Source organism: Lycium ferocissimum, chromosome 1 (genome assembly GCF_029784015.1).
Source record: "Lycium ferocissimum isolate CSIRO_LF1 chromosome 1, AGI_CSIRO_Lferr_CH_V1, whole genome shotgun sequence".
NCBI classification, from domain to species: Eukaryota; Viridiplantae; Streptophyta; class Magnoliopsida; order Solanales; family Solanaceae; genus Lycium; species Lycium ferocissimum.
Genome location: NC_081342.1, coordinates 58,044,343 through 58,066,810, shown reverse-complemented (window position 1 = coordinate 58,066,810; position 22,468 = coordinate 58,044,343). Strand labels below are relative to the sequence as shown.

Here is a 22,468-nt window from a genome sequence, read left to right as displayed (position 1 = left end):
TGGGAATGGGTTGCACGTTCCATAACACTCACGATCGGGCGCGCGTAGGTACATAGACTTCGCGGATCCCCACGGGTATGACCGGCTACAGCGTAGATATCATCCACGAACATTAATGTGTATCATTGCATTCATATTTCATTCTCTCATACGTACGATTTAAAGTTGCGGTTCTTTATCGTATTACCTGCTCATGAACTCGACTTCGTGGGTCAAGGTTCTTCCGAGAACGTCGTGTATCCGATTAATACATAATTGGGAATTAATTGATTCGAGGGAGTAGATACTTTCTTACAGGTCGAGACTTGAGGTTGCTGTGAGTAACGTTGTTGGTTGTACTAGTGTTTATGATTATTCCGAGGAATCGTGGGAAACTTGAAAGACTTCAGTGTTCGTCTTGCTTCGCCATGTGCTGTGATTCGGCTATTTGGATCCTTTATGTACTTCGAGTTATTATTCTTGGATTGTAGTGTGTGTATACACGATTGTGAGCATGTCCGTTTCTTCGGTCTCTTTCTTTATATATGTTAATTGATTGTTGTCGGCCTATGATGTCTACTCAATACGTGGTTGTTTATGACCGACGCTACCTTTTCACACTTTTCGGTGTAAAGTTTAAAATAGGCTCCATTTCAACTTTCCCAGGCGATTTTCGAGGCCTGGCTTGCAAGCATCTAGGGTGAGCATCTGACGAGTCGAGGCCCCGAAACTCCTCTAGCCTCGTCTTTATTTTCTTCCATTAGAACGGATGTGCATTTAACGTTGAGACTTGTATTAGTTGCTCTTGTACGAGTCAGACCAGTTCCTTAGGGATTGTATTTATATTCGGCACCTATTTATTTATGATTGAGGCTTCTACTTATTCTGCTCTATTTACTTTGTTGTGGTTTGAATTGATGATTTAAGAAAGGGTTTGCCAAAGTGGAATGGTAGGTGCACTCGCGCGGTGAAATTGAAATTGTCATAAGATAACCGACATCATCTACGACACTTTTTTCGAAAATTATTATTGGACGTTACTGTAGACAATGGTTATTATTGTAGACGTCACTGTAGACGTCACTATAGCACTGTAGATGTCACTGCAGCAGTCTAAAATTTTGGCCATAAATATAGCCCCCCATTTCATCTGCAACACTTCTTTTTAGAATAAGCTCTCATTCTCTCAGAAATATTGGTTAGAGCTTGTTCCCTATTATTTGTAATATTTATATTATCAGTTTAAATATCAAGTTTTAAATAATTTTTTATAATTTGCCTCTATCTTTACTTTCATATCATACATATGGGGTGCCTTGCCACCTAATTTATTTTGTTGCATCTCATACATAAGGTAGGCACTGCCGCCTGATTTTATTTTAGTCTGCAATTTCATTTTCTACATATTTACATTCTTGTAATATTATATTTGCTTCCTATCCTTAGTTCTCTGTAGTTCTTCCCCTATTATTTTAGGGGGTTCGCTTTCGAATACTTGGTATCAGAGCCAAGTGCTACATATATAAAAGCATAGACATAGGCAGAGCCAATCATATGCATGATATGTAATAAATGTAAAAGCAGAGATAGATAAAATAAAAAATTATTTAAAAGTTGATATTAAAGTGATAATATATTGGTATTACAAGTTATAGGGAGTAAGCTCTAACCAGTTCCTCAGAGAGAATGAGCTTATTGTGGAAAGAAGAGTGTGCATTACAAACGAGAAGGAGGGGTATTTATAGTCAAAATTTCAGACTGCTATAGTGACATCTACAGTAACACCCATTGTGTACTCTAACCTGCAACAATAATTTTCAGAAAGTAATTTATTGATGCCATGGATGATGTCAGCTTCAGTGAAGTCATGCTGTCATCAACTTTGATGATGTTGTGAGCTTGATTATCCTTCTAAAATGCTATAATCAGGGTCGTGTTCTTCATCTTCTAAAGATGACTTTTTCGATGTTTGAGATTTATAGTTGGGAAACTCATATTTGTTTGAATTTTTATCACCTGTTGGATAAAATCTTCTTTGTTACGGGAGCTGGCTTTTTAAACACATAACAATCTGATGAGTTTCTCAACACATAGAAGCAGCTTCTTAGCGGCTATCGATCTAGAAGTGAAATTACCTTTTAAACACATAGAAGCAGCTTCTTGCACAGTTGCTCTAAATGGCCTTGTTTTTATTGTTGAATTTGTTGAGTTTGAGTTTGAGAAATAACAATCTCAAATCTTATGGCTTAGATCTAGCCGGATTGAGTGTATTCTCCAATTTTTTAGTGTATTTTGTATTTCGCTTGAGATCCAACTATTATCCAACTATTCTCCATTTTTAAATATAATGTATTTTGTATTTTCGCCAGAGATTTGAACGAATTTGATTGTATTCTTCACTAAATACAATGTATTTTTTGTATTCGCTTGTATATTTGTATTTTCAAAGGAGAAAATTGTGTATTTGAATACACATAAGTAATGCCTCGACCCACAGGCAATACATATACACTCAAAAAATGATGAATACACTCAAATACATCTCAGATCTGAGTTTATTTTATTTCTTGTATCTGCAGATCTGAATTTATTTGAGTGTATTCGTCATTTTTTGAGTGTAAATATAAGGTATATATATTTGGTTGATTGTATTTTTGGACAAACTAGATATATTTTGACTGTATGTGTTGTTGAATGATCTGTATACATATGTATTTGGCTGACTGTATTTTGAAATTGTGTATTTAAACACACCCTAATACATGCAAAACTGTGTATTCAAGGACATGCAAATTGTCCTAAAAACTAGCTACAAAACGTTAATAGGTAAAAGGTAGCTATAGTTCGTTAACAACTCCTAAAATATTGTTATTTCTGTAAGTTTCTCTTAATTATTCATATACTAGATGGCCTATGCCCGTGCGCAGTGCGCACGGGCCCAACACTTCGGATTATAGTGTATCTATGTATATGTAGTTGTGTTTAGATAATAATAATAATAATATATATATATATATATATATATATATATATATATATATATATATATATAATACGATTAATTTAACATTGTAGTTTGTGCTCGTATCTAAAACTTTATTTTATTCATGTTTCGTATTTAAAATTTATTAATACCTTTTAAAAAGAAGACTTGTTTAAAAAGAAACTATTTTCCTCTCTTTCGGATAAAACAATAGCAATATTTTGAATATCGGTTGATACTTTCAATTTTAATTCGATTAATTTAACGTGTAAAATACTTATTATTTTTTATCAAATTTTGATTTAGATAATTCTAATTCAAATTATTAAATTAATTTTACATGTTTAAAATGAAACAAAGTAGAAATTAATTTTTTCCTTATTCTAAAGAGTCCATTATTATTGATTTAATTGTTTGATTTTCTAAGCATTTGTTTTTAACATTGTTTGTTTTATTAATATGGGATTCACATTTTTTTTAATATTGCTTGATTCTTGTTAATATGGGGTCCACTTTTTTTTCCCATGAGTTTGGATGTGGTCGGTTCACTTTTTTTTTCTTCCTTTTTTTTTTTTTAAAGGGACAACGGACGATGAAATACGGGTCTAAACCCATGCTTTATATAGTTTCTTCTTTTTTTATTTTTATTTTTTATATTGCTTGGTGTCGTTTAGTATGGGGCCCACCCTTTTGGACATTATTATTTTGTATTATATTTATGTATATAATATATATACATGTAGTTTGTGCTCCGTATTTAAAACTTTATTATATTAGTGTTTGCTACAAATACGCATGGTGTTTAATATGGGACCCACAATTATTTTCACATTTATTAGAGTAAGGAAAAATGAAAAAGTCATTAAATTCTATCTTATTTTAATATATAAGTATTTTAAGTATGTTCGTACAATAATTTCATTTGCTCCCCACTAATGGATTAATACGCACGCGTAATGAATCCATTATTATTGACTTAATGAGATACTTTGAAAATTACATGAATATTGTTTGATTTTTTAATATGGGGTACATTTTTTTGGACATTATTAATTTGCATTTTTTATATATATATATATATATATACTATGTTCAAAACACGATTAATATAACATTGTAGTTTGTTTAAAGTATCTAAAACTTTATTATATTAGTGTTTACTACGAATACAAAGTCTTTTTTGACATTATTTTTTTTAATATGGGGTTCATTTTTTTTTTTTTTTTGATATTGCTTGATTTTGTTAATATAGGGTCTACTTTTTTTCTAGTGAGTTTGGAGATGGTGGGTTCACTTTTTTTTTTTATATATTGCTTGATCTTTGTTTAGTATGGGGTCAATATATATGAGGCCCACAATTTATTTTTTTACAATTTTTTTATGGGCATTTTGTTTAATATGAGGCCCAATTTTTTTTTTTTTTATATATATACTATGTTAAAACACGATTGATATAACATTGTAATTTGTGCTCCGTATATAAAACTTTATTATATTAGTGTTTCTTAAGAATACAAAGTATTTTTTTTTTTTTGACATTGTTTATTTTTTTAATATGGGATTCATTTTTTTTTATATATTGCTTGATTTTGTCAATATGGGATACTATGTTCAAAACACGATTAATATAACATTGTGGTTTGTGCTCGTATTTAAAACTTTATTATATTAGTGTTTGCTATGAATACGCATCGTGTTTAATATGAGGCCCGCATTTTTTTTTTTTATATTAGTTGTTTTATTGTTCAAAACATGATTAATATAACATTGTAGTTTGTCTTTCCGTATTTAAAATTTTATTATATTTGTGTTTGCTACGAAAACGCGCGTGTAATGAATCTATCATTATTGACTTAATGAGATACTTTGAAAATTACATAAATATTGTTTGATTTTTTAATTTAGGGGCAATTTTTTTGGACATTATTAATTTGTACTATTTTTTAATATTAATTATTGTTTAATACATGTGGGGCTCATAACTTTTTTGAAAAAAAAATTGGAACGGATATATGTATACCTTAAAATTATGTGGCCCACATTTTTTAAATTATGTGCCCACATTTTTTTTTTATATTAGTTGTTTTGTTTAATAATAGTAGAAATGAGTGGGGAATTAAACATGAGTGGGGCCTACAATTTAATATAAAAAAACGGACGACGAAAGTGCCATAAACTGGCTCTTCTAAAGAGTAGTAATTTCCTACTATCATATGGTAAGATAATGGGCTTATAAGCAGGCCCAAATAAATGATCATAGAGTAGGTTGGACTTACCTTTGGGCTTATCTGGAACGAAAAGCTTCTTGATAGCAATATCATCAATAATGGGCCCACAAGTAGGGTCATCTTCCATATCAGGATTCTTAAAAACGACAGCCACGTCATCTTCTTCAGCTTGAAATGCCCACGTGTAAGAATCCCAGCCGTGCACACTATAAAGAGTTTGAAGATCAATGGTCTGTGATGCAGGTGGAACAGACACGTTCAGTGACTCTAACTGTGCACACGTGCGAGCTGCACTGAATGTCACTGAATAAATAGAGCCTTTTTCAACTTTGAGATCTTGGCTTAATTCGGCGTCGTTCCCTAAACGTACTGCGTGTCTGCCTGTTGAAAATAATAAAATTTAAATGTGTAAATTTCTATGTTCATTTCCATCGTTTTTATTTGTCGTTTTTTTGTTTTATACGCCTCTTAAGAAATATTTCTTCCGTTTCAATTTATGTGAACTTATATTTTTTTATTAGTCCGCGCAAAAAAGAATGATATCTTTCTATATTTGGAACAATTTACCTTTAATGATTTATAGCCACGCAGAATATATACTATAACTCATTTAACACCACAAGTTTAAAAGTTTTATCTTCTTTCTTAAACTCTATGCTCAGTCAAATAGGTTTACATAAAATGAAGTAGAGGGAGTATTAATTAGGAGGTGTATTTGACTGACTTTACCCTTATTTATATCTAAGTTATAATCTCTCTTCATTAAATGTCTACTATATTTATGTATTATCTCAACTATTGACAAAATTCTACTGAGGGTACCATGGAAAATAAAAATATTGTGCTTTGAACTTCTAAAACTACAAATAATTTGAGACTACTATTTTCAATAACCACGACAAATAATTTGAAAAGGAGAAAGTATGTTTGATGTTATTCACGTAACTATTAGGAAATCTAGGAGCCGTTTGGACATGATTTCATCTCATGAGATGAAATCATGTTTGGACATGTAATTTGAATTTTTTAAGTTGCAATTTTTTTATAAACATAAAAACCCCACAAGTTGTGAAAACCATCAAAATTTTTCCAATTCTTATACAATCTTACTAAATGAGTAAATCATAGTTCATAATAAAATTAATACTTTACTAGAAGGCCTTTCTAAAAAATACAACATCAATTTATCAAACTTTAGTTCAATAAAAAGGAAAATTTAACATGAATAGTAATGTAACTACTCTTTAATATAATCCTCCCACATGGTAAACATGATTGGTAAATATATTTTACCAACTTGCAGATTAATATTTAATACAAATGATTGGTAAACATGATTAGTAAATATATCTACTAACTTATGAATTTTTTTTTTACAAAATATAAACTTATGGGTTAAATTTTACATTTATATTTTTTGAAATCATGATTTCAAATCCCAAATCATGCCTTTTTGGATGATTTGGGATTTCATCTCATGAGATGAAATTGCATGTCCAAACGCCTACCTAGATGCATGGATTTGATATTTTCAATGTGGGAAAAGTTTTTACTCCCTCCATTCCATAATAAGTGACTTTTTAGGCTTATACACACCCCTTAAAAAAGTGTTCACTCCTAGATTTACTCCTAGAAAATTAGGAGTGTTTTTACTAACTTATACCTAATTAAATGCCTAGAAAAAAGAAAAACTTAATGATTCTTGATTATGTAAATAAGGGTCATTTTGAAAGAAGAAGATCAATTTCTTCTTAAAATCCTAAAGCACCACTTATTTTGAAACAAAATGAAAAGTCTAAAAGATCACGTATTATGGAATGGAGGGAGTAGTATATGTATGAAACAATTTAGTTGCATTGAGGTTAGAACTATCATTTAGCGCCTATAAATAGTTAAATACCCCTTTTGTGATCATTTTAATGAGTATGAGGTGAGCTAAATGTTTATCTCCCTGTTTTATTCTCTTTGTTCCGCGTATAATATTATCAATGATCAGTTTTATATTTCCAACATACCTTGTGGTACTATGAGGATCATTCCACCTTGTTTTTGCCCTGATTCTACAAGCTCTACTGTTCCGTTTGTTTTCCAGTTTGGAATTTCGAGTGTACCCTCGAAAAATCCGTTTCCTGTGGAGAATCCGCCTGATGGAGGAGTCTCGAAATTGCCGTTAACTAACGGACCTGCATAGTGAAGAACGTAATTACTCCCTTCGTTTCAGTTTATTTGTTTTATTTTTTATTTAACATGACATGTTTAAGACCATAAGATTAAATATTTGGTACATATTTTTAGTTTGAGCTCACAAAATTTTAAAAATTTCTTTATTTGCTTAAACTTCATACCCAATCAAACTATTATATGTAAACTGAAATGTAGTAGAAATTAGATACAGACAATGTCAGGCAGCTATGGCAATGGTATAATTTTTCTTATTTCAATTTGAGTCCCCAAAATGTTTTCATTTAAGTGTGAGAGCGGTAATACTCCAAAAGGTCGAACGTGAAAATAATTACATAATTAATATAAAATGGGTGATAGTTAATCTGTAGTATTAAATGATGCAGTCTCTGTATAACAGAGTAGCATTGTAACTTTTAGTTTCTCGTATAAAACCTAAGGACTAGTACTACCACCTTTGTGTTCGAATATAAAAAATCTACATCATTACTACCAAGCATAGTGTTTTTTTTTTTTTTTTTAATAACATGGAAACCCATGAAATTCTTCTTCGGATGCACACGAGTAGAACCCAACTCTGTCTGATAATTCCTCGCTTACACACGGAGAGATAACCGCATAGGCAATACCGCAATGCGGACGAGCTCGACCAGTCAAATCATCGCTGTTTTTTAGACGGGGTTTCGAACTGAGATCTCATTATGAAAGCCCCTGCTCAACTAATCCGTACTTGCGGGTCAAGCATAGTTTTATTTTAAATTTGGAAAATGGTCAAAAATATTCCTAACGTATTAGAAATGGTTCAAAAATGTCCCTCCTTTCATCTATGAGGTCAAATATGTCCGTAACATATTAGAAATTGATAGATAATGTCCTCCTTCCACCTATTGGATCAAATTTTTGAATCATTTCTAATATTTTAAGAATATTCATTTTAGTAGTAGTAAAACTAATAAGAGTATTAAGTATAATTAGTTCTTTATTACTCTCTCTGTCCCAATTTATGTGGCACTTTTCGTTTACCGAGATTCAAACTATAAGAACTTTGACCAATATTTTAAGATGTATTTTTTTCCCAAATTGATATGAGAAAAGTTGTAAATTATAGTACTTTTCATGTGGATTTCAAATATATAAATTTTCATCTTAAAATATTAAGTTAATCTAATCCAATTTAGCTTCAAAATTTAGTCAATTTGACTCTCGAAAAGCAAAAAGTGTCACATAAATTGGGACAGATGAAGTATTATTATATCATATTACAAATTATACATCATTTTTCATTGCATAATATTCATTCGTTTCAATTTATATGATACACTTTGATTGATCATAGAAGAATTTTAAAAAAAAAAAATTCTTAAATTTATAATTTACTTCAAGCGATAAAAATGTAGATGTCTACAAATTATCTCATTCAATATAAAAGAAAAAAATATAAGTTAAATTATTTCTGAATTTCAGTAGCTAATAGGTAGTACCAGCAAGTTTTAAGCACTTGCAATGATGATCCTTTCTTTTACTTTTGTATTTTATAACTTTCCCCTATGAGATAAGGGCCCGGCCCTACCAGTGAGAAATTGTCATGAAAGCATGAATAGAAACCAAGATGAACAGTTAAAAGGACCTATTACTTTAGGATCGTTTGTTACGCGTACTAAATTATTCCTTTAATCCTAGATTAATTTATCTCATTTTAGAGGTGGGATAAAATAATTACAAAGTTGATGGATAAAGTAAATATTCCATCTCTAAGTTTGGGCTTCATTTTATACTTTGTTAGGTAGAAGGTATAAATTTATCTCAACTTCTATCAAACAAAGTATAAAATGAATCCCATATTTAAAAATGAGATATCCCTTCTTATATCGTGTACCAAACGACCCCTAATGTGTCCTCTACTTATTCTCTTGAAAACCACAAAAAATAGTGCAATATACTGCACAAAACATCTTCTAACTTTATATTCCCAATCAAAATTGAGCAGTATGTTTCCACTTAAGCTTTAGCCGAATGAGTAGTCATGAGTAGTCACATCACGTCATCACCATGGAGAGGTAATGGTGCAATAGTGACATTAAATCTTTTACTCTTTATCAAATGTATCAAATTTGGCAGCATGTTTATTTAGTGGACTTATTCGGCAATAAGCTTATTTATTTACGTCAGTGAAATTCAAGCACGGAGTAATTAAAAAGAAGCAGTCTTAATCTTCCAAAACTTTGTTACGCAAATATAAACTTCTTCCCTTTAAGATTTGATTAAATATTTCCATTTTACGTTTTACTGCAATAACATCCTCATTATGAAATGAAAGGATTAAACAAGGAGCAAAGGCATTTAAATTCAGTTGGTCGCACCTCTATTCCCTGTTAGTTTAAATGAATAGCATAACACACACACAATACTTAATGTGAAGAAACAAGACATAATACTGTATGAAAATTCTCAAACAGAGTATAATAAATGACTCAAGAAGTTATGTCTGCACTAGAAGAATGCGGACAATATATGTGGCAAAATGCTAAATGAAAAACACAACGTTTTAGTCAGCATCAGTCATAAGCTTGCCGACTTTCGGCATGATGGCCCAAATTTACGTAGTTTTGTACTTATAAAACGGGCTCATGACACCTACGGTTTTCTTATTTTTTTTAAACTAGGGTAGTGAGCACGGATTATTTTATTACCTTTTACCAACATAGATAAATCAACAACTCTGCCACACATTTCAGAAGATGAGAAAAACTCATATACAATACTACTCCTTCACACTCTTTTTTTCTTTTAATTTGTCAAAAAAGAAAAAAAAAAAATTATATTTAGTAACAAGTCAACTTTAAATGTACCTTTTTGCTTTTAATGAAATGATTTCTATCTACACAAATTTCTATAATTTATTTTCGTTTATAAATTTTAAAAGTCTTCCTTAATTTCTTAAATTTTTTATCGGATCAAAATCTCATATAAAATGGGAGAGCGAGAGAGAAGTATTTTGTTTGTGCAACAATTTGAACTTGGACGCGGTTTTCACCGACTTAATGGAATTTTACGCCACACGCTTAGGTGTCATTCTGTTGAGTGGCAACCCCTAAGCATATATTCTACTATATATTAAAAAATAGAAAACACAAAGCAAATATATTCAACCAGTGGTCCACTGGTCCTCATATCACATCGAGTATAATATTACTATTCCTTTATGAAAATAAGTTCAAATTCCACTCTACCACCCCATTACCATACCCTCCTCCTCGATATGGTCGAATTGTATGTTGAATACTAAGCTCATGAAGTACTATCATCATTCAAACAGACAAATTTATCACAATTAACATTAATGAGCTGATTATAATTACAGAACACAAAAGAAAAACAAGGATGGAATATTTCAGACACCATTTAGAAATGACTAGCTAGCTAATACTATTTGTTTACTAATTTAATTGCACATTGAAGTAAAAAAGTAATGCAAGAATTTTTTATCAGATCTCATCTCAGAGAAAGCATGCAATTTCAAGCTGTTTTTTTTTTTTTTTAATTGGAATAAATGTTGAGAGTGGGATTTGAACCACACCCTTTCGGACCAGAACCTTGATCTGACGCCTTAGACCAACTCGGTCATGTCAACTGTTTTTAATATGCAAGCTCTTGAGCTACAAAGAGGGAATAATGGGATACTAATTAGAAGCAATGAGAACGTACCGTCTTGAACTTGTCCAGCCGCTGAGCAAGCTAGCAACACCAAGAATGCAGTGACCCATTTGCAATTTGTAGATCTCCAAGCCATTTCTGCTATTCACAGGTCACAAAGTACAGTGGGATATGGTGACATATAGCTGAGTACAGAAGGAACTCTAACTTTGAAGAAAAGTTGGGGCTTCGAGTGAAGAAAAGGGACAAGAGCAAATGTCCTTTTATCCAAGATTCCACCTCTTCTCTGTTCTTTTTTTTTTCAATTTTGTCCTCCTCTGTTTTTCTTTTTTTCCTTTTTCTTTTCCATTGTGCTTTTTACCCTATTTAGGAGCCGTTTGAACATGATTTGAAATTATGAGATGAAGTCATGATTTGAAATCATGTTTGAACATGCAATTTGAATTTCTTAAATTTTATTTTTCTTATAGACATAAAAACCCCACAAGTTGTGAAAACTATCAAAATATTCTTAATTCTTATACAATCTTATTAAATGAGCAAGTCATAGCTCATAACAAAATTAATACGCTACTAGAAGGCTTTTCTAAAAAATATAACATCAATTGATCAAATTTTAGTTCAATAAAAAAGAAAATTTAATATGAATAGTAATGTAACTACTCTTTAATATAATTCTCCCACATGGTAGACATAAATAAAGGTTAGTAAATGGTTGGTAAGTGCAATTGTTAAAAATATCTACCAACTTATGGATCTTTTTTTTTCAAAATATAAACTTATGGGTCAAGTTTTATATTTAAAAATTTTGAAACCATAGTTTGAAACCCTAAATCATGCCTTTTTGGATGATTTGAGATTTCAAACCATGGTTTGAAACCATGAGATGAAATGCATGTCCAAACGCTGATTTCATCTCATGATTTCAAATCGCATGTCCAAACGCATACTTAGTAGGCGTTTGGACATGCGATTTCATCTCATGAGATGAAATCGAGCGTTTAGACATGCGATTTCATCTCGATTTCTCATGAGATGAAATGCCAAATCACCTTAAAAAGGCATGATTTGGGATTTGAAATTATAATTTCAAAAAATATAAATATAAAATTTGACTCATGCGTTTATATTTTGTAAAAAAAGACTCATAAGTTGGTAGATATATTTACCAACCATTTGTATTAAATATTAATCTGTAAGTTGGTAAAATATATTTACCAATCATGTTTACCATGTGGGAGGATTATATTAAAGAGTATTTACATTACTATTCATGTTAAATTTCTTTTTTATTGAACTAAAGTTTGATCAATTGACGTTGTATTTTTTAGAAAGACCTTCTAGTAGCGTATTAATTTTATTATGAACCATTATTTACTCATTTGTTAAGATTATATAATTTCATCTCATGACTTAAGAAATCCAAATTGCATGTTCAAATATGATTTCATTTCATGATTTCATCTCACGAGATAAAATCATGTCCAAACGGCTCCTTAGTAGGCATTTGGACATGCGATTTCATCTCACGATTTCAAGTCATGAGATGAAATCAGCGTTTAATCATGCGATTCCATCTCATGAGATGAAATCCCAAATCATCCAACAAGACATGATTTGGGATTTTAAATCATGATTTCAAATTTTTTAAATATAAAACTTGACGCATAAGTTTATATTTAAAAAAAAAAAAAGACTCATAAGTTGGTAGAAATTTTTAACAATTACTCCCATCAACCATTTACCAACTTCATTAACTTCTATCAATCATTATTATGTTCGTACCATGTGGGAGGATTATATTAAAGAGTAGTTACACTACTATTCATTTTAAATTTTCCTTTTTATTGAACTAAAGTTTGATCAATTGATGTTATATTTTTTAGAAAGACCTTCTAGTAGCGTATTAATTTTTTTTATGAACTATGACTTGCTCATTTGGTAAGATTGTATAAGAATTGGGAAAGTTTTGATAGTTTTCACAACTTGTGGGGTTTTCATGTCTATAAAAAAAATACGACTGAAAAATTCAAATTGCATATCCAAATATAATTTCATCTCATGATTTCAAATCGTATCCAAATGGCTCCTTAATTGAGGGGGGTCATATATTTCTCGAACAAAGTTATACACAGACGAATGTAGTGCTAAAATTAGCTTTAGACTCGATATATGCGTTAAAATTTCTAATACTATAATATAATGTGATTGTGATTGTGATTGTGATAGAATTTTAAACTTAAATCTGTGATAGTCAAATCATAAGTCGTTGCATAGGATATGAACTATACGATTATAATACAATTTATCCTTATTTTAAAGAAAACAAATAGTTGAAAGATATCAAGGCTGTTTTCTTCTTTTTCTCATGTCCAAGTCTGCGCAGCTAGAGTTATCGATATTTGTATCGGCAGGAAATCCTAAGTATATGTGAAAAATAATTAAATTGCATGCAAGTTAGCTTGAATATCACCGTTATATATATAAAAAAAAAATTATAAAATATCACTGTTATATATATATATATATATTATCGTCTTTTAGATGTTTCAATTCCATAAAGCTAAACCTTATCCTATGTTGGATACGATATGATATGATTTTAGGTTGCTTATAAAATTATATCAGTTGTCTCTTTTACCAAAAATGAAATATCAACTAAATATGGTATAAAGTAAAATTAAAATTTATGCTGAAATAATTTTCTTTTTTCCCATAACAAAACGACCCTAGTGTTTGTTTTTATCTTGGGTGAAGGGTGCGTGGGGCCTGATCCAGCTAAAAGAGTCACTATGATTTGCTTTTTGATCAAATAATGATTAAGGATTTATGCTTTCTTGGTATAATAATGGAAGGTGCGCTTCTTAGGAGATTTATAAAATGAAGATTCTTTCAACTTTAACCAAAAACAGAGAAATAATTTATTATTGCCTCTTCATCTTTGTGTTTAATACGAAAAATTTCCCAATTGATGTGACATACTAGAGAAGTCTCCCAGTATTTCAAAAGTAGCATAATATAAAGAGATAAGGGTCAAAAACACACTTAAACTATTACTTTTTTTTGTGTTTGATACCTGAACAATTCGAAGTGAGCAAAACACACCTAAACTATCACTATATAGTTAGCAAAACATACTTGGACTTATATAGGCTGGTGCGGGTACTGCACTCTCTTTTTTTGGTTTAAAAATCGTGCCATGTGACACTCCACGTGGATAAATAATTTTACTGTGGCAGAAGTTAATTCCACATGGATAAATAAAGGTTAAAAGTTAAAGAATAATATGTTTGGGTAAAATTAGAAAACACGGGTCATTGTAAATAATGGGTCTCAGTCGTTTGTAAAATTCTGATACGAATCGAATAGGGGAAAAACCAATTCAATCCAAAATGCAGAATTTAAAGATACGAAGAAAAGGGGATAAGGAATAGAGGATAAAAGTAAGACCCAATTAGGGCGAATTTATGGACAAACCTAAGTATATCAAACTTAGACCCTTCCAATTGAATTCGATCCTAAAAGAACCACTACTATTTGAAACTCAAGGCAAGAGATTTAATTTGAATCCACAAATGGTAATCTCTTCATGAATATCAATGGACATAAAAGGTTCACAAACCAACAATGGATTCCACCATCATATTGACTAAAATAGCCCTAGAATCTACCTAACAATCTATCACTCAATTTAGAGTATCATAATTCATCATCCAAAATCTAAGTCTAAATGAAGGCTAAGTCTAATACTTATACTCCTAGAAAATAGAAGAAGGCTAGCTATTACTTTATCATAATTCAAAGCTTGCAATTGCGACCATTTGCATGTATGTCCTTTCTTTGCATGTTTGGCCACTTTTGCATTTCTACCCCTTTGCACATCTAGCCACTTTTGAGTGTTGGCTTTCTTTCTTGCCCAAGCTACCTTCCATACATCATAAGCCATCTTGTGTGGCTTGTAGGAGCCTCCAAAGGCCTCAAACGACTTCCTCATCCTCCATATAGTTTGTAGAGCTTGAAGTCTCATATCTCGTCCTTGAATGTATGTCTTGAAATGAAGTGTGCTAAGTAGGATCATATCAAATTCTCACAGGAGATTCTCTTATTCTCCGACAGTGATCTCGTCTCTGCCATGGTTGATGTCTTTCTTTCCCCCATTAAGCTCTAATTTTTTCATGGATTCCATATTAGTTCCCAATTTTCTAAAAAAAAAAAAAAAGGCTAGGGTTCTTTTGATTTGCCCTTACAGAATAAGAAAATGAAGAAGAAGTCTGATAGATGAAGAAGAAATAAATGAGAACATCTGCATCAGAGGAAAAAAAAATGAAGAAAAATGGTTGAGAAATGATGAAGAAGAAGGGGGAGAGCTTAGAGTTTTAAATAATTAATTGAAAAAATAATGAGTCAGCTCATGTATCCATTACATATGCCAAATGGACAAATTTTTTTAGAAAAAATAAGCTTCACTCGCATTTTGGAGATTGAGTTCAAACATTTAGTCTAGTCAGCGTCTAGGTATATTTTGCTCACTTCGGATAATTCAGGTATGAAACACAAAAAGAAGTGATAGTTTAGGAAATACGCAAGAAAAGCACTTCGAATTGTTGATTAATCGTCAGAGATGGCTTAGAACCAATAGTTCATTATCTAATGGATCTTTCCATTCTAATACTCTATCCGAGAGTTATCAGTATTTATCAAATCTATTCCTATCTAACGGAACGCTATTGGATCAAATAACAAAGACATTGTTGAGAAAAAGATGTGTGTTTTTCACCCTTATCTCTAATATAAATGATTTTAGGGAAAAGGGTCGTATTTACCCCTCTACTATGTGAAAAGGATTACATTTACCCTCCGTTATAGTATCGGTACAAATATACCCTCGACATTATACAAATGGTTCAAATATACCCTCTTCCGTTAAGTTGTCCAAGGTGGACGTTTACCCCCACGTGGCATTGAAATTTTGATGAGGTAGACGCCACATGGCATGCTACCTTATAGCCCCAACCTATTTACACCTTCCCCTCCACTTCTTCTTCCACCATTAACACTTACTCTCCCTCCACCATTCCCTCCACCATTACTGTCACCATCAACACCAAGATTCTACAAAAGATTAATAACAATCTGCACCAGAACAGAACCAGTTAGAGTAGATATTCCTTTTTTCAAGTTATCTTGTAGTGCACCTTTCCCAGCTAAATTGGTATTGTTGCAGCAGGATTCTCTGGAAAGAAAACATTGAAATATTATACTCCCTCCGATCCATGATAAGTTTCACCTTAGCCAATTTTTTTTGTCCCATAATAAGTGTCACCTTAGAAAACCAAGACATAAATTGACTATTTTTTTTTCAATTCTACCCTTGGACAATAAAGTAACATCTAAATGATGATTGGAAAAGCCACATAGTAACTTGAGGCATTTAATTATAGGTGACCTTTAAGTTTTAAAATTGAGTAGAGGTAACTCAAGTTTTAATTGTTGAGTGGAGGTGATGATTTTTTCATTAGTGATTAAGGGGTTTTGAGCTTGCCCAACAGTTTCGTTTTTGACACTTTGACCTTCAGCTTTATTTTTAACACTTTGCACTTTGCCCCCCCCCCCCCCCCCGCCCCCCCCCCACCCCCCCCCCCCCGCCCCCGCCCCCCACCCCCCCCCCCCCCCACCAACAAAATATTTTTTTAAAAAAAGATTTTGATTTTTTTTTTTTTGCATCAACCACCACGCCCCACCCTCCCAAAAAAAATAATTTTTTTAAAAAAAGTTTTGAAAAGTTTTTATTTTTTTTTTTGCACCCCCAACCCCCACCACACCCCCCCCGCCCCCCCCTCCCTCCCCAAAAAAATGCTTTTTTAAAAAGATATTTTTTTTTTTTTTTTTGCACCACCCACCCCTACCCCCACCCTCCCAAAAAAAAAAAATTTTTATTTAAAAAAAAAGTTTTGAAAAGTTTTTGTTTTTTGTTTTTTGGTTTTTTGCACTCACCCTACAAAAAAAAAAAAAAATCTTGAAAAGAAATTTTTTTCTTTGGTTTCCCCCCCCCCAAAAAAAAAAATTGTTTTAAAAAAGAAGTTTTTGCACCACCACCCCCACCCCAAAAAGATTTCTTGAAAAGAAGTTTTGAATTATAGAGAGAGATACCTCCTCCATATGTTGATCCTAGCAAACCCGGAAGAAGGCGGACAAAGAGGAGTCGTGGAATCGGTGAATCATTGCGAACGAGGAAAAACAAATGCTCCTTATGCAAAAGAGTTGGCACAAAAAACATGTCCAAGCCGAAATGTTCCATAGTTGTTAATTGCACTGTGTTGTAATAATAGTTATTTGTTGGAACTTTATGACATTTTAATGTTGTTCTTTTTTAGAATGGTAATTTATGTTCTTGGTGTTTGTGAACTTGGTTTATATGATATGTTCAAATCAAAATATGTGTATTCTTATTAATAAATTCTTTGAACAGTTTCCAACAAGTAATGAATCTGTTGCAACAACTCTGTAACTTGTTGGGTTTTATCCAACAAGTAATAGGACTTGTTGCAGTAACTAGTATCTTGTTGGGTTTTATCCAACTGCTAAAAGATTTTCAACAAGTAAGCAATCTGTTGCAACAACTGACAGGCCTTGTTGCAGCAACTAAGTTACTTGTTAGGTTTTTCCAACAAGTGGAGTGACTTGTTGCAGAAACTGGGTAACTTGTTGTGTTTATCCAACAAGAGTAAGGATCTGTTCAATAATTATGTCTCTTGCTGCAACAAATACTACAGTTGTTGCAACAGATACTACACTTGCTGCAACAGATATTACAGTTGTTGCAACAGTTACTACTTGATTCACCCATATTTAGTGATCAACAGAGGGAATCATTGATATTTAGTGATAAACAAAGAAAATCAATGATATGTAGTGATCAATATATAATACTTAATCAATTTAATGGTATTTTGAGTCAAGAAAGATGATCTACTAAGTCGGTATACACTAAATCCAATGATTATTAGAGTGAATTGATGTGAACTACCTGATTCACCCATATTTAGTGATAAACAAATGAAATCAACGATATTTAGTTATCAATATATAATACTTAATCAATTTGATGGTATTTTGAGTCAGGAAAGATGATCTACTAAGTCAGTATGCACTTTGAACTACTTGATTCACCTATATTTAGTGATAAACAAAGGAAAACAACGATATTTAGTGATCAATGTATAATACTTAATCAATTTGATGTATTTTGATTCAGGAAAGATGATCTACTAAGTCAGTATGCACTAAATTGAGTGATCATTAGAGTGAATTGATGTGAACTACTTGATTCACCCATATATAGTGGTAAACAAAGGAAACCAACGATATTTAGTGATCAATGTATAATACTTAATCAATTTGATGTATTTTGAGTCAAGAAAGATAATCTATTAAGTCAATATGCACTAAATCGAGTGATCATTAGAGTGATTTGATGCGAACTATTTGATTCATCCATATTTAGTGTTAAACAAAGGAAATAAATGGTATATATATATATATATATATATCTACTAACATCCTTAATGGATTAGATAGTAATTTCATGGATCAGATGGGCAATTCTAAGCGAATTCTTCCTAAATCGAGTGATCATTAGAGTGATTTGATGTGAAGTAATTAATTCAATCATATTTAGTGATAAACAAATGAATTCAATGTTATTCAGTATAAACAAAGAAGTTCAATGTGATTAATATCGTGAAGATGTTACAACAATGGAGGAGTTGTTGCAACATATGAGATACATGCTGGAACATATGAGTAAGTTGTTGCAACATATGAGATACCTGCTGCAACATATGATTAAGTTATTGCAATAATTCAAACAAGGTGATTAATCTGTTGCAACAACTAAGCAACTTGCTTAAACATCTGATCCATCTGTTGAAACAGATTAGTAACTTGTTGCAACTTCTTCAACAAGTGCATGATCTGTTGCAACAATTAACTCATCTATCGCGATATATTTTTTAGTTTTTGCAATAATTTAAGCAACTATTTGATTTTTTCCAACAAGGTGAGTAATTTGTTGCAACAACTAAGCAACTTGTTTAAAAGGATTAGTAATTTGTTGAAACAGATTAGTAACTTGTTGAAACAAATTAGTAACTTGTTGCAACTTCTTCAACAATTGTATGCATCCGTTGCAACAATTAGTAAGCAAAATAAATAAGTTCATAAATAGAAATTGTTCAACAGCCACCTTGGCTCCAAATACCACAACTAATCAAAATAAATAAGTTTATAAACATCATTCACAAATAACATAAAGGACAAAAAAAAATATTGGACAACAACAACCTTGGCTCCAAATACCACAACTTAAGTAATAATTTGTCAAGAAGCGCATAGGGTGTAGTGATTTCCTTGATCTACTCCATCTCCTTCATTTCCATCATCGATTTCTTCATCTTCTAGTTCTTCTTCACTTTCTTAAATTGTATCCATCTTCTTGGCTGTTTCTTCATCTCTTTCGAGGATTAGTTCTTCAATTTGACTATATCTTTCCTCAATAATTCATAAATAGATTGTCTACTTGTTCAACAAGTGTAGAATTTGTTGCAACAACTATAAATCTGGATATCATCTCAAATAATTGAAGCTATGTCCAACAAATTTGTATTGTTCAGATTGTCTACTTGTTGCAACAAGTGTAGAACTTGACAAATAGGATATCTTCTATCCTCGAAGCTATATTTGCATTTGTAGTTGTTAAATAGATTGTCTACTTGTTGCAATAAGTGTAGAACTTGTTGCAACAACTACAAATCTGTAGGATATCTTTTACAAACAGAACCTAATAATTGAAGCTATGTCCAACAGATTTGTAGTTGTTGCAACAGATTGTCTACTTGTTACAACAAGTATAGAACTTGTAGCAACAACTACAAATCTGTTAGATATCTTTACAAAACGAAGCAAAATAACAAGTTATGTCAAAGATTATAGTCATTGCAACAGATTGTCTACTTGTTGCAAAAAGTGTAAAACATGTTGCAATAACTACAAATATGGTTATCTTCTACAAACAGAACAGGATAAATATCGGGACAAGAATTATTGGATATATTTTCCTAAACCTTAAACCATACCGGAGAGCGGGTCTGGTAAAAAAAAATGGGTTGGGGGAGGAGTGTAGTAAAAAAAACAAATTTACTTTGGGGGGGGGGGGGGGGGGGGTTGAAAAAAACAAATAAAGAAAATTAATTTTTTTTTTTTTAAAAAAAACTTTTTGTGGGGAAGAGTGGGAAGAGGGGGGGGCGGTGAAAAAGTAAATAAAACAAATTAAAAAACTTTTTTTTAAAAAAATTAAAATTTGGGGAGGCGGGGTGCTGGTGAAAAAGCAAATAAAAAATGGCAAAATACATCAAATGACACTTAAACTATACCCAAAATGTCGAGTTCACACTCAAACTATACATGCGACCTATTACACACCTCAACATAATTTAAGTGGTACTAATACACCATTGGAAACACAAAACCAATTTTGTGATAGGCGGTGTTTACATGTCGCCACGTCACCGCCACATAGATCTAATTAATTTGTTTTTTCTTTCCACTCTTTTTCACCGTTTTTTCATTTTGTCCTTTTCTTTTTATTGTTATATACTCCCTCTGTTTCAATTTGTTTGAACCTATTTCCTTTTTAGTCCGTGCCAAAATGAATGACCTCTTTCCTAATTTGGAAACAAATTCACTTTATGAATGATTTACAACCACACAAATTTTCAAGGCTTATTTTGAACCACAAGTTTCAAAAGTCTTCCCTCTTTCTTAAATGTCGTGCCCAGTCAAATGGATTCATATAAATTGAAACGGAGGGGGTATGTTTTTACATTAAATTTCTACCCACTAAATTATTTAAAATCATTTTTCGTTCTCATTTTAAGTACTTTTTCTCTTTTTCCTTCTTTAATGTCAGTTCCTCCGCCCCTCTAACTAGTAGTCTTTCGGAAAAACTATTCTAAAATTTTCCATTCCGCACAATCTTACACAACAAATTTGGATCTCAACACAAAATACACTTGCTTATCGATTCGAACAACATAGTTCTTGTGATATTTTCTTTTCGAGAAAAGCCATGAACACCATACGAATCGTGAGGAAAAAAAGCTCGATTTGAAAGAAAGTAAGAATTAGGTGCGAAATAAAATTTAGTGTCAAACTCGGATTGCCATTGTTTCCGTCAATAACACGCATATCAATTGGATTTTCGAACACGAGAGACATTGTGTTCTTAATTCCTCGCAACTTACCAACTTATCTCATATTACCTTCCTAATTTGACAAAAAAATTCAAACATCGATTGGCTAGTCAAGAATATGAACGTGAACGGGGGTGTGTGTTTATGGGGGAACCTTGATAATGTTAAGAATTCAACTTTAAGGAACGTGGGATAGAATTTGGGGTTATATGGTAACATGGGTGGGGGGTGGCAATGGAGGTGGCGATGACGAAGATATAAATGGAGAAGTGAAGGTTGTGTCCATGGCAAAGAACTGCCATTCATGGGAGAAGAAAAGAAAGAAGAAAGAGAAGAAAAGTTAAAAGTGAAAGTGAGACCTACAAAAATTCCTTTAATCTTAAAAATAAAAAAAATCTTTTCTTGTTAAGAACAATTATTTATTAGAAAAGAAGATTAAGATTATCTTGCTATATAGTGTTCAATAAAAAAGTGACGGTGTAAAGCTTTTTCATTTTAGTCCCCTTTTTTTTTTTTACATCTCACGCGTCTTTAGGTAGGTGAACCTCCTCGCGCTGGTGGGCAATAATAAAACAAATTAAAAATTTGTTTGTGTAATAAAAGTTTTAAACATTTGGGGATAGTTTAAGTGTCATTTGATGTATTTTGCCAATAAAAAATATCAAAACTTTTTTTTTGGGGGGGGGGGGGGGGGGGTTGGAGGAGGAGACGAGGGGTGGGTGGTTTTTTTTAGATTAAGTTGGGATCTTTTTGTATTTTGTAAAAGATTAAGAAGTTTGAAAAAATATATTTTGGACCCCAATTTTCTTAATCTCAAATTTAATTGGTTTTTGATTTCAGGTGGTCCCCATAAGTCACCTGTGGTAATTTCACAACTAAAAAGTAACCACAAGCTAATTCTTCGTAGTAATTTGGTATTGTTGGATTCCCAATGTCAAAAGGTTTACTTCTTATACATGCTCTAATCAAACGGCAAAAGTAATTTATTATATAGGGGTAATTTGATAAACTTCACATTGCATTATTGATTTCTTAATATGCGTATTTTTTTTGCTAAGGTGACACTTATTATGAGACGGAGGGAGTAAATCATTTATACTTGAAACAAACGTTTCTTCCTATAGGAAAGAAAAACATTGCCCATCTTACGGCAAAGCAAGAAGTTTGGGGGGGGGGGGGGGGGGGGGGGGGGG

General features: G+C 31.8%; 1 protein-coding gene across 1 annotated transcript in view; it reads right to left on the bottom strand.

The window, feature by feature from the left end:
- LOC132056088 (protein DUF642 L-GALACTONO-1,4-LACTONE-RESPONSIVE GENE 2-like) overlaps positions 1–11,270 on the bottom strand; it is a 40,287-nt gene extending 29,017 nt beyond the window's left edge. The window contains exons 1-3 of the mRNA XM_059448153.1: positions 11,077–11,270; positions 7,206–7,373; positions 5,239–5,571 (exon numbers count right to left, since the gene is read on the bottom strand). Coding sequence (XP_059304136.1) covers positions 5,239–5,571; positions 7,206–7,373; positions 11,077–11,161 — 586 coding nt within the window. The 5' untranslated portion in view covers positions 11,162–11,270. The remainder of the gene's footprint in view (positions 1–5,238; positions 5,572–7,205; positions 7,374–11,076) is intronic.
- Positions 11,271–22,468: the final 11,198 nt, after the last annotated feature.